The sequence below is a fragment of the Marmota monax genome, unplaced genomic scaffold (assembly GCF_021218885.2).
Source record: "Marmota monax isolate L192 unplaced genomic scaffold, Marmota_monax_Labrador192_F-V1.1 WCK01_AAM20220418_F8-fsc00438, whole genome shotgun sequence".
Classification (NCBI taxonomy): Eukaryota; Metazoa; Chordata; class Mammalia; order Rodentia; family Sciuridae; genus Marmota; species Marmota monax.
The window spans coordinates 529,807-554,473 of record NW_026693919.1 but is presented as its reverse complement, the minus strand read 5'-3'; the positions used below and the strand labels follow the sequence as shown (position 1 = coordinate 554,473).

At 41.3% G+C, this 24,667-nt stretch overlaps 1 protein-coding gene across 1 annotated transcript; it reads left to right on the top strand.

Moving 5' to 3' along the window:
• Window positions 1-780: 780 nt before the first annotated feature.
• LOC124106000 (low-density lipoprotein receptor 1-like) lies at window positions 781-16,882 on the top strand (the record flags this gene model as incomplete). Its single annotated transcript, XM_058585309.1, is given in 16 exon segments — window positions 781-1,047; window positions 2,287-2,416; window positions 2,657-2,841; window positions 3,635-3,821; window positions 4,353-4,571; window positions 4,962-5,145; window positions 6,089-6,290; window positions 6,381-6,545; window positions 7,021-7,226; window positions 8,199-8,749; window positions 9,138-9,263; window positions 10,778-10,892; window positions 11,883-12,115; window positions 13,659-14,136; window positions 15,706-15,808; window positions 16,500-16,882. Coding segments are annotated over 16 exon segments (3,381 nt in total), but the record flags the coding sequence as incomplete, so codon positions are not given.
• Window positions 16,883-24,667: the final 7,785 nt, after the last annotated feature.

Genomic DNA, 24,667 nt, shown 5'->3' with positions numbered 1-24,667 from the left:
AAGGGGCCAGGTCACACCTCTAACCACACCCCACCCACCTTTAGTCATCACCCAGTAGTCCATTCAGCTATCAGTGAATTATCTACAAATTAATTATTCCACTGAAGAGGTCAGAGACCTAATTATTTCTGAAAGCTCCATCTCTGCACCTTGTTATGCTTCCAATACGTGAACTTTTCAGACGAAGTTCCAGATCCCAACCATAACAGGTACCATGATAGATTTGAATGTGGAGGTGACTGCATAGCCAGAGGCTATGACTGCATTTGGATCCGTGACAATATCAGGAGGTACGAGATACAGGAAGGAAGGTAAATCATACTCAAGGTATGATTTACTTTTTAACAGCTATTATAGTTTTTCCTAGGCTTGATTCTTTCTCTTAGATGTTTATCAAGTAACATCTATGTATACGTATTGAGTTTAAGAATGTAAATTATAGAATATTTTGAATGTTGTGGAAGGGTTTTTTTTTTTTTTTGATAGATAAATAAAGGACTCAGAGAGGTGTCCTTACTCTCTGCCTATCCCAGTGTCCTACACATCCTCCCACCCCTGTCCCTCAGCCCTTGATTTCTAGGACAAATAGCAGATTTTCAGGGTATCTTCTGGTTGGGGCTTCAGCTCCTTATTAGGCCCTTTCTGACCCAACTTTGGACTAGAACCACCTTCCTGCTCTAACACTTGCTTGGGCTAGTTCCTAAAATGAAGTGTTAGCACTAAACTGAGGGACCTTCTAGCCATTTTATTTGTCATTGAATTGCTTCATATGTGGTTTAGTTCTCACCTAAAGCTTTTATTTTTTCAGTTCATGAGAAATGCAGCCCATCTGAATTTAGATGTGAGAATGGCCAGTTCATCACTTTCTCTCTGCATTGTGATGGGAACCGAGACTGCCTGGACCACTCAGATGAAGAAGACTGTCCTGTTGCCTGGCCCCTGTGGTGCCCACCAGGGGAGGTGAAGTGCAGGAGGAGTGGAGAATGTGTGCTGGCAGAGTGGATATGTGACCATGACCTGGATTGCAAAGATGGAAGTGATGAGAAGGTAGGACACTCTTCTTTCAGGAAAAGGGGAGTTTAGTCACCCATCAGAATCTGTGGGGGGATTGGCTCCAAGACCGCCTCATAGACATTCAAATATTCACAGAGGCTCAAGTTCCTTATATAAAATGGTATAGTATTTACTTATAACCTGAGCACATCCTGCAAGATTCTTTAGATCATTTCTAGATTAATTATAATACCTAATGCAAAGTTAAATGTTATATAAATAGTTGTTATAGTTTATTGTGTAAGGAATAATATCAAGGAAAAATGTATATATTTAGTACAAACACTATTTCTTTTGCAAATATTTTGGGTCTGGGTTAGTGGAATCCATGGACAAAGAACCCATAGATACGGAGGGCCAACTGTGGATTTCTAATCACAGCATAGTACATGATTTCTGTGGAAAATTTGGGAAAATGCAAGACCAGAGAAGTCACCATAATCACTCCCCAAAAAGCCACTCCTAGCTACATCAAAGTGTCCCAAATGTTAACAGGAGGCTGTTGAAATCCATGCTTTCAAGAGGCATATTTGTGTTGTAGGAGATTTGCAAGTGGTAGCATGTGATAACCATGACATAAATGTCCTACCTAGATATGTGGTCTGAAGGACTGAACAACCCTGTCACTAGCTCTACTTAATTGTCACTATGAATTTTACTAAAGCTCCAGCATGGTATAGATGCAGCTTGGACTCAAATTCTACTGCTTGCATGTGACCTCAACAAGGACTTATTTATTGCTAAGTGTTCGATTTCCTCGTCAGAAACTGTGGATTTAGGATACATCTTGTCCTGCCAGAGGGGCTGAGAATGTATCTAAAGGCTCCAGGGACTAGCAAGTGCATAGATGTCCCTCTCCCTTCGAGTACCCAAGTCAGTGTAGGTGCAAAATACGCTCAGTGTTAATTTGCTGGGGTATGTGTTACCCAGGGCAGGCAGAATTCTGCATCAGTGTTTCTAGAACAATTCTTTTGCTGTTTCTTAAATTAAATGAAGGCTTCCCAATCGGTCTGTGTGTCAAAAATTAGACGTTGCTTCCCACTACTTGATATCCTAAACTCCAGCTACAGAAAGACTTTCTCATAATTCATGTCACTTCTGAGATTTTGGACTCCATCTGGCCTCCTTAAAGTGCGGGCTTGAGAGCAGTCTCCTAACCCAAGCCTCCTTCCCCCAAGCTCCCTTTCTGGGCTCTGGATGCCGGAGCTGCTGACTACATCTCTGTCTCCTCAGGACTGTGACCCTGAGGTGCTTCAGTGTGGCCCGACCCAGTGGAGCTGTGCCAGTAGAGACCAGTGTGTGCCTGACTCCTGGCACTGTGACGGGCACAGTGACTGCAGGGACGGCAGTGACGAGGCTGGATGTAAGTAAAGGGAGCCCTCCATGTGGGCGGGACAGGGGTGCAGAGGTCATTGGCTTTCAAGGGCTCCCCTCGCTGGTGGCTAACTGTGGGAATGAGCAACCAGCTCACAAGCACATGCTACAGAACCAGAAATCTGTTCCTCAAACGGAGGCATCTTGATTATACACAGGGAGACCATGCTGAGGGAGGGATCCCTGGGGGCCAGAAAACAACTCTTAAGTAAGAAGCCATCCCTTGCAGGCCCCCCTCAGAAGTGCCTGGGTTCTGAGTTCCGGTGCGGCACCGATGCCTGCCTGAGCCTCAGCGAGGTGTGTGATGGGAAGGAAGACTGTTCTGATGGCTCTGATGAAGGTGGAGTGTGCTCGCTGGCAGCCTGCAGCCCAGGACAGTGCTCCCACACCTGCTACCCGTCCCCAGCCGGGCCTGTGAGTTGCTTCTGTTCTTTAGCAGCTATAAACTTGGTCTAGGGAAAGTAGGCAGTGGTCTCGTTCAGGTTGTCCCTGAGTGCTCCTTGACCTCTTAAGTCTTACATAGCAGAGCTGTCTTGACCATCCACTGATCTGCCTGAGCCTTCTGGCTCCCGGTGAGACTTTTTTTTAGCTCCTTTCCTATCTCGAATCTCCTGGAACCTTGCCACTCAGCTTGTAGAAACTATGACCATCTGAGCTCTAAATGACATGGAGGGCTAAGTGAGAACTGTTGTGGATTGTCCTAAGAGCCAAACAGTCCCCTCATGCTGCAGGAAATTGTCTACCTGCTTCTAAACAGTTGCATCCATGTGAGTATTTGGAATCTGACCTGCCCTTAAATGGTGAACTGTCTGGGCTCTAGTTAGTATTGTTGGTTGGCAGAACACAGTGAACTTGATTCTAATGGACAAGTCGGGGAAAAACTGTTCTGGTATCGGGTTGTACTGGCATCTTTGTTGGTAGACAGCCAGCTAGATAAGTCTGCATGCCCCTCCCGGCAGTGATCCTGCTTAGGCTCTGGGTGTCCTGGGCTGAACTTGGACCCATGATGGTAAAAAGGGTATAAGGGGTGTGGCATGGTTGATAAGGCAAAGAGAATTGACTATATTAAATATAAAGTTGGTTCTTAGAACAGTTTGAGTTGTCAGAATTCAACACAGCCCCGTACACATTTCATTCCAAGGTTGATGCCATTTTGTCAATGTTGTTCTGTCTTCAGAAATTTTTAATGTCTTCTTGTCTCTTTCAGATATGTGCTTGTGAGCAAGGCTTTCAGCTGGAGAGCCGTGGTCGGATCTGCCAGGATGTGAATGAGTGCCAGGAGTCGGGTAGTAGGCCTTGTAGTCAGACCTGTGTCAATACCCAGGGCTCCTACATCTGTACCTGTCGTCCTGGCTACTTGCTGGAGCCTGATGGCCATACCTGCAAAGCGACAGGTACACTGGAGCTGCACATATTTTCAGAGCCCTGGATTGTGAGCTTTGAGTTCCTAAATCTTCCAGGAATCCCAATGTAAATCTGTCTTTCTTATATCCTAAATGCTCCTGCTTGTTTTTCTTCAAAAAAAGAGCCAAGAACCTCCCCACAGTTATCCCTTCAAACCTTGCATTTCACACTGAATTAATCTGAAACTACCTGCTAATAAGATGTCACTGTAACAGAACCATAATTCTGGCATTTGTAACCATGGCTCAACCTTACCTGTACAGTCGAGCATATTTTTTCTGGTCTGCCTGCTCCCAAATACTTAGTTAGAAGAGAATTAAAATGGAAAAAAAATTTCTAAGTATCTTTAACTATGGTTATTATTCTAACCATTACATCATGAAGAACTACTCATCTTGTTGGCATCTTAGCCCTGTCAGTGAGAAGGCAAGAGACTACTTTGTCCTTTAATTCATTAGTCAGTGCTGGCTTTTACTGTTCAAATTCCTTTATGACTGTTGAAAGCAATTCTTATTTGACAGGTGCTGAACCAGTCCTGCTTGTTGCAATTCAGTTTAACCTATTCCTCTATGGACTGAGAAGCTTGAAAGAAGATATTCTTGCAACCACAGACAAGAACCTGATTATTTTCTCTGTTGACTATGATTTAGTGGATCAAAAAGTCTTCTGGGCAGATCTCAATGCAGAAAGTATAAAGTGGATAAGTATGGACACTAAAAAGAAAGGGACCGTGGTAAAAGGTATTGCACCCTTTAAGGCTTCCATTCCATGCTTATCAAATACACATTGCATAAAAAATAAAACGAGTGGCTGTTTACATTCAAAACATGAATTTGATCATATTTCTTTTGCTAAAAGAGGCCAAGGCTTGCTAGTTGGTAGGAAATGGAAAGGTGCATGGTGTTCTCAGTAGTCATGAGGGTCTGTAAAAATATCAGCTGGTGACCATTATCTCTAATGGTCATCTACTATAGGAGGGGGGAGAATTTTAAAGATTTGCTGCGTTGGAGATGCATATAGGAGATGGAAAATTAATTAACATGGTGTACAATTCCAGAACCCTTGAACTCAAACCTAGTAAAAGTTGCCACTCAACAGTGTACTCATGTTAAATTATTTCTTCTCTTCAGGTATAAAGTCAAACTGTCTAATGGTCGACTGGATTGGGAGGAATCTCTACTGGACTGATGGGACAGCTGGTCAGATTTTAGCCATTCAGTTGACTGCCATTTGGAGAGGGAAATCTGAGTATACAATTGTCCTGGATGATGACTTGACTCAGCCCCAATCTTTGGCATTGGATCCCCTAAATGGGTGAGTCCAGGTGTCAGAATGACTGGTCAAGACCTAGAAATTGGTTATTCCTCCTTAGTTCTAGGTTGTTTGTGTTCCCTATCACAGAATGAATGGAAAACTTACTAAACTTTAGATCTATAGTGATATGGGTCAGCTATACAAAAGTAATCTTAGAAACTCTGGAAAAAGATCTAATTTCAGTAAAATGAGATAAAAGTATTGTTCGCTCAGTGGCTCACCTATATTTTTTTCTGCTCAAATAGACATATATACCTCTGGACCTTTATGACTTTAAAATTATGAGTAAGTGTGGAACCTAAGAAAAATGTGAAATTTACAATAATATGAGTTTTTGGCAAGCTTGGTTTATTCCATCTAGAATCTTTTTTCCTTCTGCAAAAGCAAAGAATTTAAAGTTAACATTCCCATATCCTCACTGGGAGGCCTTATGGATAGCAAATATAAGAAAAAGATACAAGAAATAAGATCCAAAGGTAACCCAGATTGGGTACCCTCTCTCTTCCTTCTTACCTTTTTAATACTTTTAACCAGGAATCTATCAACATGGTCCTCCAGAAATGGGCAGTAGTTTTCAATGCATCTAATAGCCTATGGTTAAGAATGAAGTCTAAGACATGCATATGCCCATGAAACTATCCTACTTTTTAGCCAAGGAAAGATTGGCAGGTTCCCTGGATATTTCCAGGCTAGGCACTAATGTACTCTCAGAATTCATGTATCACTGTTGTGATAGATACTATACCCTCTAATGATGTCTAAACAATCACCATGAAATGTCAAGGAAAAGTGTACTTTAATATTTCACAAGTGCACTTGGACCCAATTAACGCTGAAGGAAAAAATAACTGAGCTGTAAAACAGTGTTTTAAGGAATGCATTGACTTTATATTCTATAAGGCAAGGCAATACATTATCTTAAAGTTGACTTTTATTTGCACAGATTAATGTACTGGTCCGAAATTGGAGAAGAACCTCAAATAGAGCAAGCCGGAATGGATGGCAGTGACAGGAAAATACTCATCAGTCAAGGTCTTGGACGGCCAACTAGCATAGCCCTCGACCAGTTAAGTTGGAAGATATTCTGGTCCGATGACAAATTTCACTGTATTGGCTCTGCCAACCTAGATGGTACTGGCATTAGTGTAAGTGTCCTTTTGACATTAGGCTTGTTTGAAATGTCATGTGTCTCGTATGTAAAACTCACCCTAGAAAAGTCACCTTCACCATTTTAGATGTTGCAGCTAACACAAATCAAGAACCCCTTTTCAGTTGCTGTGTTTGAAGATGAAGTCTTCTGGTCCGAGATGAAGACAAGAACAGTGCAGCGTGTGCAGAAGATGACAGGCAAGAACAGGGCTGTCCTCATCAAGCGTTCTGGACAGCCCTATGGACTCAAGGTATATAGTATGCTCTTTAAGTTATTCCCCTAGTTCTCCCCAGAAAGGCTGTACGTATGAGTTACATGAGCTGCCTAAATACCAAACAGTGACATACATCTATAATGATTAAAAAGCAAAATTTAGGGGCTGGGACTGTAGCTCAGTGGCAAAGTACTTGCCTAGCATGTGTGAGGCACTGGGCTCAAGTCTCAGCACCACATAAAATAAATAAATAAAGGTATTGTGTCCATCTACAACTAAAAAAAAAATTTAAAAACTAGGGATTGGAGTGTACCTCTGTGGTAGAGTGTGTACTTAGCATCCATGAACCTAAATTTATTTTCCCAGGCTAGGAAAAAAAATTACTTATTTAAAATAAGTAGATAAATATTTATTTATAAAAATAAACAAGTGAGAGAAGAATTTACTCATGTTGTTTTTCTGTTTTTAAGAATTCAGTAATACATAGCAGCAACTGGCTATTTTCTTCCAGATAATGCATGAGGTGCTACAGCCCAGGTCTTCTAATCCTTGTCTGGACACTGGATGTTCTCACTTGTGCCTTCTGAGCCCACGATCCAAGGGGAGCTGTCATTGTCCAGTGGGGCTCCTGCTTGCAGATGATGGAACCACCTGTGTCCCACTCAAGGAGTCTGCATTTGTGTTTCTTGTACTACCCACAGTTATCATGCAGGTACTGTTCCCAAGCTTTTCCTTACATATCTGAAACAGACTGTTTCAGACTGTGGGTGTTTGAATTCTCCACATACAGGTGTCAATGGGAGGGGCCCTTTCCCTTGGAATATTCTTCACCTACAACTTAAATTTCAGTACTCGGTATGTGCTGCTTGCCATCATGACCAAAATAAGGTATTCCAAAATACTTGAATGAAGACCATGCCTACTTAAAATTCCCTGAAGAAGTTCTTAGTATACCAGAACACAGTGAGGGTAGAGATCTGAGAGTGGGCTTACCTTTGCTTAGTTGTCCAAGGACCTAGTTGATGATGCAGAGACACTCTACATACAAGCAGCTCAGCAGGTTCTAGCCTGGAGAGGAAGCTCATCTAATGAAGAAACTTGTTTTAAGTTACAGGAGGAGAGCCTGGTGGTGGTGCCTGCCTGTAATCCCAGTGGCTCAAGAGGCTGAGACAGGAGGATCTGAGTTCAAAGCCAGCCTCAGCAAAAGCAAGGCACTAAGCAATTCTTTGAGACACTGTCTCTAAACAAAATTCAAAATTGGGCTGGGGATGTGGTTCAGTAGTTGAATGCCCCTGAGTTCAATCATTGATACAAAAAAAAAATTATTATAGGAGTAGATAGTCATAACAAACAAGTCACCCCTAACCTCTACCATCCAGAGGACTTGTCAACTTTGGTATTTTAAAAAAGAAATTTTGGGGTGGAAGATTGGTTTTGGAAATTCACTAGTAGAATCTCATTTAAAGAGGAAGACATTCAAGAGATGTACAAATCTTCAAAACACATAGATTCTAGGAAGTTTCAGTCCTTGAAGCTCTAGGAAGGGAGCAAAAGAACTTCTCTCTGCTTTCAGAAGGTAGAATATCTGAAAATCTGAAACTTAGGAATCCTAATGTTAATGCAAAATCAATGAAGAGTCAGACTAGACCAATTCAGTTCTACCGTCCTAAATTTTTTTTCCCCCCATAGGTGTATCTGAAAAAATCTAAAAGCTTTCCCAGGACAAGGAACTTTACCAGAACATAGAATGCTTCCTTTTACCAATGTGGACCAGCTTGCATCAATGGATTATATCGTCCAGGAAAAAACTCTCTATCTCTCAGAGTTGAATCATGGTGATATCAGGCTGCTGAGGCTTAAAGATCCTGGCACACTTGCGTGGAGGAAAATCACTTCTGTGAAGGGGACTGTGGTTGACCTTGCTGTGGACTGGCTGAGTGGAAACGTATATTGGATTGACAGTGAACAGCCGCGTATCAGTGTAGGTTCCTTAAAAGCCCAGTATCCTATTGTCTTGCTCAGTGAAAATCTTTACCGCCCAGTGTCTGTGGTGCTCCACCCACCTACTGCAGTCATGTGCTTCGTGGACCTGGGTTCCCTAGATGATAGGAAGCGTGGTTCCAGCATTGAATGTGCCTCCATGGATGGCAGCAGGAGGAAGATGCTATGGCGGAAATCCCAGGTGCCTGTGGGATTGGCCTTTTCGGATTCAGGGACCCGCCTGTACTGGGCTGATACTGGTAAGCAGTTGTTAACGGCACCCTAAACCTTGAAGCCAGAGTGAAATAATGAAGTTCTGGCTCTCTTGTCTTCAGCCACAATTTCAATCAGCTTTTTTGTTCTGCATGAACATTTTCTACCAACACATCCTAAACAATCTTCTCCCGTCCTAAGTGGCATGTCATAGCCCACAGAGTCATGCAGTTCCTCTCGTGAAATAAAAATTGAGAACTTAAGAAATCTGCATGTGTAACTTGTTGTATCGCTGTTAAAGAGGAATGAATGAAGCAGACCTGATTTTAGAGAAGGCATGGCAGACAGGAGGGGAGGCAGGACATGGCAGATAGAGCTACAGGATGTAGGATGGGTGTTTGGGCCAAATGAAATTAACTGAACCTCTCTTCCTAGGAAGAGGACTCATAGAAAGTATTCAACAAGATGGCTCTAGACACAGAGTAGACCGCCAAGGGATTCAGGGCCTTAACCTCTTTACGTTTGGTCAAGGCATGATGTTCTGGACAACAACTGATGATGGTAGGTCTTGATTCTCCATCCAATTATCTTTGTGATCTGAATTTACTCCTGGATATCCAGAGAGTATCTGCTACTAGGGCTTAGCACCAGTCTTTGGCAGTATCTGGCCTTTGGAAGAAAAACTACTCTGGAAAAGGATACTGTAACAGTGATTCCGTGACTTGGGGAGAACTTCTAGTTATTTGTTTTTTGTTCCTATGAATAAGCTTAGTTCCTTTCTTCCTGAAATTCCTGACTTTCATATGAGGCTCTCTGCTTTTGATGATACCATGGTTATGTTAATTTTCTATCACTGAGACAAAATACCTGAGATAATCAACTTAAAAGGGGAGTTTATTTTGATTCATGGTCTCTTAGGTTTCTGTCCATGATTACTTGACCCTGTTGCCTTGGGGCCTGAACATCATGGTAGCAGCATGTGGTAGAGGAGGTTTCTCACTCTTGGAGGGGGAAACAGAGGAGGAGGAGGGCCCAGGGTCTCAATATCCCCTTCTCTAGGGCACACCCCTAATGATATAACTTCTTTCTACTAGGCTCCACCTCCTACAGGTTCTAGCACCTTCCAGTAGAGCTACAGGCTAAGGATCCCACCTCAACACGTGGACCTTTGGATAACATTTATCCAAGCTATAGCCATGGTATAGTACACAGAGAACTGGGCTAGGAATTAGAACTAGGTGGTATGCCTGCTATCAGTCGTTCTAATACCTTACCTATAAAATGAAGACAGTACCTCTCTTGGTTGATTAAGTACCCTTGAGAGTATTAAGTAAATTAACAAGCATTCTAACATGGAATTTCTCTTATTTCAAAGGGATTATACTAAATCAGTGTTCTAGTGTATTGTTTTTATATATATTAGATTTTGGTGTATAAATTTCTGACTCATGTCTAAAGAAACTATAAAATTCTGTTTATGATAAATCTTTATCTCTTTATATTTTCAAATGCCAGTCCATTGGCTAGTTGGGCTAGTCACATCAGAATTGGAAGGAAAAAAACAAGTTTTCAGCTCCTACTTGAGAGATGCTAATTTATTAAGTACATTGTGAGACCTTCGATATCTAATTAGGTACATCATGAGACCTTTGCCATCTTATTTTAAGATCCCATGGTAACTCTTGTTGCAGATAAGCCATTTCTGGAAATGTTGTTCTAGAATAGTATTTAAAATCATTACTCATTAATTGCATGGACCCAGCATTGAATGTGCCTCCACATATCCTCACTATATATGGATATTCACTCACTATATATGGGACATATATGGATATTCTGGTCATGCTTACAAACATGTAACTTTATTATGGAGGAAAGTATATAATGGTTTTTATTTCTCTTCCAGAAATAAGGTTTAGAAAAATATGTGTCTCTTTTGTAAAATTGTCATTACTCAACTGGGGTTTAGGCCAATGAATGAAAGTATTCATACTGAACCTTGTTCTTTACCCAGGAAGTTGCCTTAAGATAAAATTTTGTTTTTGTTAATGATTATTCATTGGATTTTGTTCTAGCCCAAATCACTAAAGTTTGGTACAGCAAAACAGAAGTTTTAGAAAATCGGTGGTTCCAAGTAGACCAGAAGATTGTGGACTTAAAAGTTTACAGTAAATTTAGTCAACAAGGTAGGTAAACTTGCAGTGACTATGACAGTGCTGTAATCTACTGAACTTTGGAATACTCCATCATCCCATATCTCTTGGAAATATCTTTGTGTTTCCCATTAAATGTTAAAATGTTTCTATGGCAAATTCCTGTAGACCTGCGTAAATCTCTTATCCTTATGTACTTCTACACAAACTGGTTAAGGTACATAATTAGTCCCATTACTTATGTAGTATTCACAATCAAGTAGTAAACTCACTAGCCTGAGCACTGGTAGAATTAGTGTGTTAGTCAGCTTTTCATTGCTATAACAAATCCCTGAGATAATCAACTTATAAAGATAAAAGGTTTATTTTGGCTTACAGTTTTAGAGGTTTCAGTCCATGGTTGGTTTGGTCTCATTACTTCGGGGCCAGGAACATGTGGCAAGGCAACACTGTTCATTTTGTGGCCTGGAGACAACAGAGAAGAAGAAGAAACCAGGGTCCCACAGTCTCCTTAAAAGGCATGTCTCCAGAAAGCTAAATAACTCCCCTGAAAATTTCCACCATCTCTTTCAATAGTGTCACACTGTGGATTTTGGCCTTTACCAGGCCTTTAACTTAGAAACATTTAGGGGACACTTGTGACCCAAATGATAGTACTTGGGTTCTATTTTCAATTTTATTATTGTGCACTGGGTTACAACAACAACAGGATAATTGAAATACCACTTTAACCCAAACGTGGAGCTAGTCTTTATTCTATTCATTGACACTAGTATCTATTTTTCATGTTAACTAATACATGAAATTTCAACATGGGAATGATCATGTGTTTTTCTCTACTATCTCATAGACACAATTGGAATACCTAACTGAATACTTTGGGAGGGTGATCATGGGTTTAATAAAGTAAGAAAAGATAAAATTAAGAGATTAATGTCAACAATGTGGGCTCAATTCATTAACCACAGATTCTTCTGAAACCTAATCTAACTCAATATGTTTGGGGGTGGGGTGGATCCACAGGTAGTAACAGCTGCTCAAATGACAACGGAGGATGTAGCCATATCTGTCTACCAAACCCTGAGGGACAGACTTGCAAGTGTCCGAGTGGGTACTACTTGGCCAATGCAAACAAATGCTTTGAGTCTGCCAGATGCTCAGAGTCATCAAAATCTTGTAAGGATGGTGAGAAATGCATTTCCACGGAGCAAGTTTGTGATGGTCACGCTGATTGTCTGGATGGATCCGATGAAATGAACTGTGAGTTAACTACAGACCAAGACCTATTATGCATCAGCCTACGTGACTTTCAGTTACATCTCATTCTGTAGGACTCCTCAAGTTTTTATCCTCTACATTGTTACCTTCTTATCTCCTGATTCTTGAAACTTGAAGAATATGAAATTTCTACCTATGGGCAATTGCATATAGATTATTCTGTATTCCTTGTGTAAATCTGATTTGACAACAGGACAGCAACATGATAGGGAACTTCAAAGGGCAAGTTATGTCGTCTGAAAGGGCCCTTATTTAACCTAGATTTGATTCAGTCGATTTAAATTGATGACATGGTAACCATAGCCTAGTGGAGGGAGGTTGGGTAAACTATTTGACCTGTCTTTTGTTTCCCTTTTTTAAAGTGGTAACAACTTTATTTTCAACTCATAGGTTTATTAAGAAATGCAAGAGAACTTACATAAATCTGTCTTGCTGGTGCTCAGTACTGTCATGTTAGTACTTAAATACTAACTGTAGATGGGTCTCAAATAGTGCCTTCATGGAAAGGCCATGGCCAGTTAGCTGAGTGACCACAATATGTATAATTCTGTAATCACCATCCTGACATTCTAGAGCTACTGTTTCAGTGGTATCCAAGCCCCATAATCTACAGAATTGAAGAGAAGTGAGTGCACTACTGAAACTGGTCATAACCACTAATGAAAAAGATTTGGGAAAGGAATCAGGAATCTTACAGTGAAGAGTTCTCACTCACTTCTCAATCTAAGTTCACTTCTTAAAACCTGACTATCTGGAAGAACCAATAGCTATTAAACCCTAGTCACTTTCTCTTAAATAGGAAAGAAAATGAATTTTGATTCTCAGAGTTGATTCTACCATTAGCTTTTTGTCAGCTTTCATCAAAATACCTGACAAGAATAACTTAGAGGAGGAAAATTTTATTTGAGGTCTGAGTCTACAGACAGCTGACTTCATGGCTTTGGGCCCAAAGTAAGGAAGAACATCATGCTCAAAGGATGTGGTAGAAGAAACCTCTTTCCTCGTGACAGCTAGGAAGCAGAGGGAGAGGAAGGGGAAGGGGCTACAAGGAAGATGAACCCCTCCAGAGCATGTCCCCTTGCGGTCACTTCCTCTAGCCATGCCCTACCCTGCCTATGATCACTGCCCAGTTAGTCCATTCAAACTAGGATGGGCTGATCAGGTTAAAGTTCTCACCGTCAAATCATTTTACCTCCAAATATTTCTGCATTAACATAGGAGACAATATGGGGGGGGGGAACACCTCATATCTCTATATCTGTATGACTTTACAGTATTTTGTTTAATCAAAAGCAATGGTAGGCCCGGTGCCATGGCACATATCTATAATCCCAGTGGCTCAGGAGGCTGAGGCAGGAGGATAGCAAGTTCAAAGCCAGCCTCAACAACTTTGTGAGGCCCTAAGCAATGTAATGAGTCCCTGCCACAAGAAATAAAAGGGTGTTTGTGTGTGTGTATGTGTGTGTGTGTGTGTGTGTGTGTGTGTGTAAACTCTACCCATATCACCTACCTCTTGTGTTTACAGGTACTGGACCAGGTAAAGCTCATTCAACATCAACACCTACAAAGTCAGAAGCAGGCAAAAGGTTGACTCCAAAAGCTTCCTGACCTCCCCAGGCTACCAAATCCACCACACCTGGACATCCAGGCCCAGAAAGAATGAGGGATCCTGTCACAAACCCACTAACCACTCTGATGCCTGCCAGAGAGAGCAAGACCCCGGAAACTAAGGAAAGAGGGGCTTCTGTTCAGCCCGAGGACTCTCAGAAGGCAAAACATGTGCCCTGCAGCCGTGATTTCTGTAATGGGAGGGGAATCTGTACAACAGAAGGAAAGTTGAGAAAATGCAGCTGTCTGAGGGAATATGGTGGAGAGTTCTGCGAGGAGGCAGTACACGGACCCACCCCTGGCTACATAGCATTCAGCGTAACCACTGCCTTATCAGTTGTTCTGGTAGCGCTGGGGGCATTTCTACATTTCAGAAGAGAGCACAAATTAAAATGGTAAGTATCAGCTCGTGTTTCCATGGAAGAATTGTATTAGCTTCTGATATTAATGGAGTTGAAGACGTAAGTCCACGCTAGAAATCTGTCTTTTAAGGAAGGACTTAGGGTGGTAAAGCAGCCTTACCTATTAGATACCCTGGAGAAACAATAATTGGGACCATGTCTTTGAGACCTGAGGTAAGCACTACTGTATGAGGTCTGAGGTATTTATGCAGGTAAAAATCTGTCTTAACCATGGTCAGTGGCAGAGTCTGAGAAATTAAGTGAGAAAATTCCCCTTCAGTGAGGCAATAAGGTCAGTGCCAGTGATTGGAGGTAATATTTGTTAGGAGGTGTTCTAGTTTGCTAGGGCTGCCATAACACAATACCGGAGACTGGGTATCATAAACAGCAGAAATTTAATTTCTCATCGTTCTGGAGGCTGGAAGTCCCAAGATCAAGGTGTCAGCAGGAGTGGTTCTTCTGTGGCTTTTCTTCTGGCAGATGGATGACCAGTTCCTCCCTGTGTCTTCTCATGTCTTCCCCTCAGTGTGTTTGTGTCCTAATCTCTTTTTCTTATAAAGACATCTGTCATACTGGATTAGGGTTCACCCTCATGGTCTTATTTAACTTAATTAACTCCTTAAAGACCCCACAGTCATATTCTGGGTTATTTGAAGTTAGGACTTCAACATATGGATGCTAGGCACATGGGAATCACCATTTAGTCCATAACTAGAGGTGAAATAAACTCAGGAATTATTTAAAGCACAGTGCTAAGTTTGGGCCCAAAGCAAGACAGACACTGAAGATACAGCAGGAATAAAAAATGAGGTTTCAAAAAAAGTAAGAGTAGAAAAGATGTGATGGAAGACACTGACTAAACACATTGAGAAAGAGACACTAAAGAACATACAGAGTGGGGCTGGGGATGTGGCTCAAGCGGTAGAGCACTCACCTCACACGTGCGAGGCTCTGGGTTCGATCCTCAGCACCAAATAAAAATAAATAAATAAAATAAAGGTCTTGTGGCCAACTACAGCTAAAAACTAAATATTAAAAAAAAAGACGTACAGATGAAGAAGTGTGAAGATGAAGGAAGCTTTAAAAGCTACCTCTCTGTCCTGCCTTCCTTGTGCAGATTGAGAGGAAAAGGCCATTGCCCAAAGCATCACTGGTTAATGGCTAACTGGTTAACATCACCGTCCTGAGATGTAACCCTTGGGCTTTTGATTGTCACCTCAGGTCTTTCTGCTGTGTTCACCTGCTTTCTCATTCACTGTTGTCCACCTACCATGTGCCTGTCCTTGGATCCAGTTCTGGTTGACTTCAATCACGTGGCTTCTCTCAGTTGAGCAGAGATGCCATTTTTGAAGCTAAGTGCATGCCTGTAACAAAGAATAATTGAAGTATTGTACATTCCTGATCATTTACTTTTAAGTGGGCATTAGATTAAAATAAGGCATAGTTTCTATAGCAACGATCTTTGATAGGGGATAAGCTGGCCTTTTCTAATCATACCCCAATCTTAGCTTCTATCTCAAGGAACAGTTCTTTTAACTTTGCTTTTTTGATTTCTAGAACTAGCACAGCATCATCAAGAAATTTGACCTATAATAAAGAAAATGACCAGGAAGAAGAAAATCTAATGAATAGTGAGATTTTTGTCAATGAAGCCTACGATGAACAGGTATGCTGAGGAAAGCTGGGAAGTCTCTTTCTAATGGATTGTGAAATGTGGTTAAAGAAATGTCCTTTTGAAAAAAATCCTGTTCAGTGAAAGTAGTTACTGTTTATTTAAAGGGATTCTTGTTTTTGGTGAATGTTGCTGTTATGTTTCAAGCTATTGTCTGTTGGCTCTATTGTCCTTAGACTCTGGTTTAAAGAACTACAGGTTGAGCTGGGCACAGTGAAGCACACCTGAAATCCCAGCAGCTTGGGAGGTTGAGGCAGGAGGATCGAGAGTTCAAAGCCAGCTTCAGCAAGTCATGAGGCCCTAAGCAACTCAGCAAGACCTTGTCTCTAAGAAAATTAAAAAAAAAAAAAAAAAAAAAAACCCTGAGAAAGTGGCTCAGTGTTTGAGTGCCCCCAGGTTCAATCCCTGATAATGAAAAAAAAAATTTAATGAAATAAAAATATTTTTTTAAAAAAGAACTACAGCTTGAACAAGGTGAAACATGCATGTAATAACAATCAAAAAATTAGCTTTTAGTGGACTTCCACATGGTGGGGTGGGGTAGGATGTTATGAGGGTTTGCATTACCCTTAAAACCTAGGTCCCCTTGTAATCTCTGCTGACTTCTGCCTAGTTTAACCTCCTTGATCTTTGCTTTGGGCTCATGCAACATATAATATCTAACTCCAACTCTCCTTTCCCCTAGGAATTGCTCACCTCTTTACAAACTGACTGAGCTTATAAAAATGGAACTGAAACATTCCAGTGAAAATTGTTTATACATTTCATTGTGTACTGTTTTAACCTCCTTAACAGCTTGTGGTAAATCATAATGACTTATTAAAATAAGTGCCTCTTAAATTGGAAAAAGTTGTCTAGTTTTGTTAATATGTTTTAGAAACACAGAGCCTTTTGAATCCCACAGCATCTGACCCAGTACTAGTCAGAAGTTCTGCGTTGGAATCTTGGCTCTAACACTGATTTAAAGGATTTTACTAGTTAATCCTCTGGCCTGTTTCCCGTTTTACTGGAGATAGTGATCTCTTTGCCTTTTAGGATAAAAGCCAAGTTTCTGCAGAGTAGCAAGTGCTCAAATGATAGTTCACTACCACTTCTTCTTTCAGATAAATTTTGTTGTTGAGTACTCATTTTTGTTTAAGATTTATAAAGTTGTTTTTACTGTGCTTTTATTCAATTCTGAAACTAATACTAGAACAGGTTAATATACTTTACAGATGTAGCAGCTCAGACACATGATTTGTCCAAGGCTTATTTAAAATAAAGTGGATGGAGACTGTAGTCAGCAACAGAGTATAGCTGTGCCCCAATTCACCTCATCTATCTCTTACCTCCTGGGGGAACATGCAGGTACTTGGACTGCTAACACCTGTTTGTCTTCTTGGGTTATTACTGACCTCACACCCATGTGAGGAATCCAAGGGTACTGAATCCATGATGGGAGATGGGGTATTGTCTAAAATTGGATAATAGCAGCCTTGGACAAATCATTTAGTCCTGAATGGGTTGCCAGTGCTAAAATTGAGATTATAATAACCTATATCAACAGGCCAATTGAACATGGAGTGAAAATGAAAAGGTCTGTATACAGCATAGCACTTTTACCCAATAACACGAGTCTCAATTGTAATAAACAGCTTTATTTGGCAAATTTTTCTTGCTTGGATCTAGATTTTTCATATTTAGTGTCTTGGTGAATAAATTCATATAGATCCCCAAGTATAATTTTATATATTACTCTGGGTAATATATAAACTGTGTTCTCAATGAAACAAAAAAATTTGAAGTGAAGATCAATTTTACCTGAACAACAAATGCCCAGGAACCCCCTTTCCTGCTGAGATTAGGCTGAGTCTCTGGCTGGTGCTCAGCTGTGCCTGAGAAAGACTTTCAGCACCACAGCACTCTCAGCCCTTCTCAGGAATGGAGAGAATTAGATTTTTCTTACTATCCCTGTTCCAAAAGCCAGTCTCGCAGTCAGTTTTGTCGTTGGCAAGTCTTTGCCTTTTCCCTGTACATAAAAATGACATGAAAGGATCAAACTCAAAAGCATGTACAACAGTATTATCTCTTTCTCTGCCCAGGTTTGAGTTGCTGCCTTGGTCTCCTTTGGACCTTAAGTCCTACATCAATTGGTGTGTGTTCCACCTGGCTCAGCCTGCTTCTGTAGGCTCTGAGCTGGAATGCTATTCCAGCCCCACTCTTCAGGCTCCCTTTCCAGTTTGGGACCCAGAAACACCTGCCATTTCCTCCTCTTGGGAAAAATAGAGCTGACTGCAGGCAGCCAAATCTTCTAAGTATAGCAAGTATCACCTTTCCTCCCTGCCCCACCCTGGTCTATTTATAACTATTCTTATCTTTGATCTCCTGTGAGTGTATTATCTCACCTGAATCTAGTTTAACATTCTGTTTCCCCATTCAAGAATTTACAGAACATTCTGAATAGTTCATGAAAAGATTTAATCTTAAAAATGAATACTCCAGATTTTACATTTAATAATTCCTAGCCATTCCTATTCCCTGAACTGGTTTTAGCATGCCAATTTCATCACTTTATCTTCTATGTTTGTAGAAATGGCATACTATCAACTATAAGAGCCTTCTTTTATGATGAGCTCTCTTAATTTCTTAATTTATCTACACCTAATAGATGGAGCAGTAAGCCTGTGGCAGATGTAAAATCCACATTTCCTTCTAGAAACTCAACTTATCTAACACAGTGATAGGTTTGGGTTTTCTTCTGGAAAAAATAAGAATTTTTTAGAATTATAAATGCTAATTGGTTCAAAGAGCCCTACACAAAACTTTTTATGTCTGCTGCTAGCAATTAAGAGTTAAACCAAGAACTTATACTAATTCTTCTTAGGACACAAGGGGGAAGAGGTCATGGTGGGAAGATGTATATTAAGTCTCTACTGTTCTTAACTCCTGGGCAGGAGGAGCTTATGGAATTCAGAGAAATCAAGAACTAGAATATGGAGTTTGTTGCTTTCAGACTGACAACAGAATTATATAGGTCAATCAGCTTCCCCAGCCTCCACTGTTCAAATTTCATTTCTCTTCAGGCCTCATCTAATTTTTAATGGTCACCTTCAGAGTATTGAAGTTAGAGAAGCCCTCTGATGATATCTAATTCAGTCCAGTACTACATATGAAGGAAAAATCCAGAAAGAGCAAGGTTTACATTAAAGGCATATGTCATTTAAACTCCGGGAACATCTAAGTAACCTCCTTTAGCCTCCTTCAGCCTAATGATGGATGCAACCGCTGGCATGAGTGGTTTAAGAAGGGAGGTGACAGGGACATTTGCCATAGGAATCACAAAAATGCTTAGTGTGTGAAATGTACATACGTCCCTTGTAGGCTTTCTCTCCATCTTAGAGTCACCCTGGTTTCTAAGTAGGACTGCCTGCTGGCTCACCTCCTTGTCAGTCTGTGTAACTTGGGCAGACCAGTTGGACAAGAATTGTAAAGACGTAATTAAGTCTGAAGCCATTCTCTCCATGGGCCCCACTGAAAGATCAAGTCCCCTACTCATTCCTAGGCGCATGCCGAGTCTTGTCTATATTTTCCTTGATTTGAGCAAATTCAACCTTATTTCCGTGTCTTCAGTCCTGCTTAATGAAGAATGGTGGGAGGAGGTCATTCTACTGTGCCTGTGACCAGATAGAGGAATGTGGGTGGAGGTTGTTGGGACATCTGGGTGAGAATTTCAAACAAGGTTTTACAAGAAGTAATAATTGAATCCCTTATTTTCCTTCTTTCCCACACGGGGAGCTCGACCTCATCAGTAGTGACTCCACACTTAGGTTTTGGGGCCAGTGGCCTTGGGCTATATATCACTTTGCACATGTGTGTATGAGAGGAGGAAGCTCTTGTGTATAGAAAACACTTTAAGAGGTAACCCTCATACATTGCTCATAGACACTGAGATAAACGGGAACTATTCATGCTTTTACCTTCAATTTAGAGGTAAAACCCCCAAAAGCACCAAAGGTTAAGCCACATGTAAATGATATGTTCAAATATGACACCTCTAAGCTGATGGGGAAAGGGAGTCATTTTGAATGTGAACTGATTCAGGAAGGTAACCAGGGTGAAAACTCAGGCCTCAGCCAAGTCAAGTAGTTTGAGCTAAGTGGATGACACTTAAGGGAATCCTGAAGGCTTTTTAAAAGAGATAAATGACAAAGACTTCACTTTAGGAGGGTCAGACTGAAGATGGGTGGGTTTTTGAGAGAGACCCTGGTTGAAAAACTTTTCCAGCACCCCTGAGAATGTGATTGAGGCTCTCAGGTTCTAATTACTTACCTGTCTACTGGATTGTGGGGCTGTCTATACCCTGATGAACAGAGGGTTCCATCAGCTACTCACATCGAATTGTTTATATTTGATTCTGGAGCATTTTCAGAAATTGTTCAGACTGTATTTACTTCTACAGAAACTAATCTGGTAAGGGGTAAATTTTGGATTTATTCAGTCTTTCTCAATTGTACCACTGGGTTTTTTTCTGTTTTTACCACACTATTATAGAATGAAGTATGAGTGTTTTACTCGTACTTTATTGGAACTTGGGGTTTGCTGTTCTTTCTGCCTTGAATGCTCCCCATTCTTTTTTCAACAGTTTTCTGCTCACATCTCCCATCTCACCTCCTCCCTCACCACTTTTCCTAATCTATCATCCTTTCTCCTCCATCTCTGGACCCTGCTTTTCCATTTTTCCTTTCACTTGTACAATACCTCTCATGCTAGAATACCATGGGAGTGAATGACCTTGACTTTGATGGTTTGGAGAGATCAGAGAGAAGCACTCCACGGATGACTCTGAGATCTGGTGGATCTGATGTCTTTTGCTGGGTTGCTTCTTGGGTCTGCTCACATTCACAGACTCTCCTCCTCCCACCTGGGTGCTCTTTCCTCCCCTTGATTCAGTGTCGCTTTCCACCTACAACGATGACAATTTCACATTGCTTTTTTTCCCTCTTACTTTTTCTTTTGGTTGGAATGTACTCATCCCAAGTTTAAAGTGAAAGTGAACAGGATGTCAGGTCAACCCACTTGAAAATAAAACAGACCATCTGTCATAGAATATTTTTACCAAGAAAGTATGGATGTCATTCCCCCCATTTGCCTCTCTCTCTTGCTCTGTTTTTATCTCTATAACTATATGTCATAGTTTATCCACTCCCATCTTCTGTTCCAATACTCTTTTCCCATTTAGAGTGAAGCAGTGACTATTCTGACCTTTTCCCTGGTCATCTTCAGAGCATCCATTGTGTATTTAGCATGGTCAATTACCTACCATCTACCTAGGAGGCAGTGATGGAGGAAATTAACTCTGCCTCTCCCCAACAACTCCCTGAAACTCTTGGGCACTCCAATTAATGACAGTCCCACCCCTAGAGTTTGAACCAGAGAGATACATGAAAATATCCCAGGAATACCTTAGCCAAAGATGTCAGTAATGAAAGTATCCCAGGAATACCTTAGCCAAAGATGTCAGTAATGAAAGTATCCCAGGAATACCTTAGCCAAAGATGTCAGTAAAAAAAATACTGCTTCGTATTGCAGCACTTACCTGTGGGTAACTAATAGGTCTCCATGAATACGTGTTGAATGAACTATATCTAAATTATTAAAAAGTATTTCTCAATTCCATGACTCCTCCTTTTCATTACAAACCACTGTTGCAACAAAATAATCATGTCAGTCTTGATTTCCAAACTAATTTGTACCATGCTGAAAGTTCGTGATGACTCACAGATATTTTGAGTATCACAGCCAAAAATAAAGAAGTCCTCACAGAGAATACCTCAAGCCAGAAAACACGTGCTCATTAAAATAGATTCTAATAATATGCCATCTACGTTCAGTGGATAGGACTGTTGGAGGTACTTTTTTGTAATTAGTGTGTATCACTTACATAGAATACAAAGATTTGAATTTCTACATAATGACATGATTGTCAGCTATTTCTTACAATGCTGTGATGATGTTTTTTCATTGTGCATTGTTTGTTTGTTTGCCAGTTCTGAGGATGGAACCCAGGGCCTTGTGCATGCTAGATGCTAGGCAATTGTTCTAACCACTGAGATACACTCCTGCCCCTCAATGTTATTTTAATGAGATTCAAGTGAATCAGGTTACCCATTTGTGGTTAGGCATCAGATCAATACACCTGAGGCAGATTAAAGTCTGTCTACATAATTTCCCCTTGATGAACTTTCCAGATTTCCACTACCCAATGATGGGGACCTGACAACTGTTTCTTTCTGAGTTAAGATCCTGACAAATGAAGAAGCCATTTGGATAGAAACCCACTGCAGGAACAAAATGCAGTGGATGCTCCTGGGACTGGGGCTGAACTGGAGTTTCTTATTCACTATTTATTTTTGTTCCCATAATGAAAAACCACCATCTTAAAGCCAATTTTATGGTTGAGAGTGGAGTTTCAGGTTATAGGTACAGTTAAAGGTTTGGGTGGATTTTAGCCATCATTCTGCCCATGATGGAATGGGGCTGCTGCATCTTTCATGAGGAAACAGTAGTTGCTACCATCTCCTGGGCACTACAAGGTGCCAGCCATTGTGCAACATACCTAGCTCACATTTGCTTCTGTTCTTTTGTACCAGGATGTGAAATGTGACTTTTCCTGTACCGTCCGTGTTTGACACAGGCGTCATCTCTTGAGAACAGCAGGAGCCAGACCATCTATGCAGAACCAGTTCTTCCACCACCATCCTGGCCCATCACTCACCTCCAGGTTCCCTAGGAGAAAGTGGAAAAATTTCTTAAGAAGTGGGGGGCAGAGCAGATTCCTTCCAATGTATCTGCTCCTCCTCCACTGGTGAGCCCCCCTTCCCAAGGCCCTGCATGCAAGTTGGAATTTAAGGGACTCTCTCAAGTAGAATGCGATTTGGTTCTTTATCAACTCTGCCTCATCTACTTTTCTATAGAATTGTTCTTTTCTGTCCTTGCATATAGTTCTGATTGAGTTCATAGCATTTCTTGTTCCTTCCAGATATCAGAAAAGCCCAGATGGTCCAATACCACAATGCCAACATACCGGCCTTACGACTTTCTTTCTTAGGTTCTTCCTGCCCTCAGCTAGGGGCCCAACAGTGAGGCTAGGCCACAGTGACATCTAGCTTCTCTATTTTTTTTTTCCTACTCCCATGTTTCTTTGGGTCTCAAGAAAAGATGGGGAGAAGAGTTGAGGGGTTGAAAGGATTTATTCAATTGAGACATTTATAATTTACCGGCTTAAGCACAAGAGGTGGCTAATTCTTTGTCTTTTGGGGCCCTCTTATGGGAATGGTGGAGACAGCCAGTAGGCATAGCCAATGGTGGCCCCTTCTGTCTCCTACCCACTGGAACTCCCTGAGCTCAGGATTGCTGCAGCCACTTGTCCTTTCCTCCCTAGATGGTCTTCTTGGGTGTAGTCTCATTCTTTCTTTCAGCTGAAACCAAGGTTGGTGCCCTTCCACTGGGTGCCCTCTGGGCCTTGGGAGCCACCGCCCCCGTGATGCCTTCCATGCAGTGCCCCCAGCTTCCACTGTAGGCCCTTCCTGTCCTCCCTCTGCCTTCAGAAAGCTCAACCACAGGCTCAAACTTTTAGTCCTTTGATAAAATAAGCAGGAGTGGGTGCCAGTCTTTGTGCTTCGGGTTTTCTAATAGTTTCTTGGTTCTCTCTCTCCCATTTGGTCTGAAGCTGGTGAGTTGTAGAGGAGGAAGCCCTTTTACCTCTTCCGGCTGAAGGGAATTGCATAACACCCCATAACTCTCTACCAGGCTCTCTAGTGAACTTTTGACTTCCTCTTTTGAATTTTGAGGAGAGTGGTGAGGTAATAGGGTAACATTGTCAATTGGGTTTGGGAATAACTCTTCTGGTCTTGCAGAAACGGCCGACAGCCTGATTGGGAACTTGAGATACTTGATACTTCTGGTTCTCAGTTTTGGGGTCCTTGGCTTCTCCTTAAGTTAACCTGTGGATTGAGGAGTTACTATTTTCTTTTTACAAATATTGAAACTGAGACTCAGAAAGATTCAATAGGCGTCCAAGTTTGTATGGCCAACCCATAATGAAAGGGAATTCTGCCTAATTGCCTTCTTTCTCATCATTTCAGACTCCAGTAAGTTTACAAAGTGTTGAGGGGGAGGGAAGGGAGATATGACTTGGGCTCAGTCAGCAGTTTTATTGCTGTAATGGAAAACCATGTTTCAGAACACAGCTTCATACCTTCTTCACACCCGATCTACCTATGATTCACAGTTAAGGCTGACGTTCTATTTCTTATAAAACCCAAGGTTATATGGACCTTTCTGATTCCTAGAGTTTGGAACAAAGATGATAACTCACAGTCTCCAAAATCTATTTTCCCATCTGAATAGATAAATAGGGCTAGTGCAGAAAGTGGGGAATGACCCTACTATTAAAATCTTTGGAGAATAAGAAATACAAAGGTAGTATGAAGCTTATAACTTTTGTTACCTTTTCTTCTTGCATGGATCTTGTGTAATGTTGGCCTTTGGAGCTAGTTGATTTTTTGGTTGACACTCATATTAATTTACTAGGGCTGCTGTCCAATAGAGTGACATAAACTGGGTAGCTTAATGCAACAGACATCGGTTCTCTGACGGTTGTGGAGGCCAGAAGTCAGAAACCCAGCTGTCATCAGAGCCTGCTTTCTCCAAAGGCTCAAGGGAAGGGTCCTTCCTTGACTCTACAGCTCCTTGTGGCCTCAGGCATTCTCTGGCTTGTGGCAATTTCATTCCAATCTCTTTCCATGGTTATATCACCCTCTCTGTCTGCCTCTGAATTCCTATTTTTAGAAGAACAGTGGTCATACTGGATTA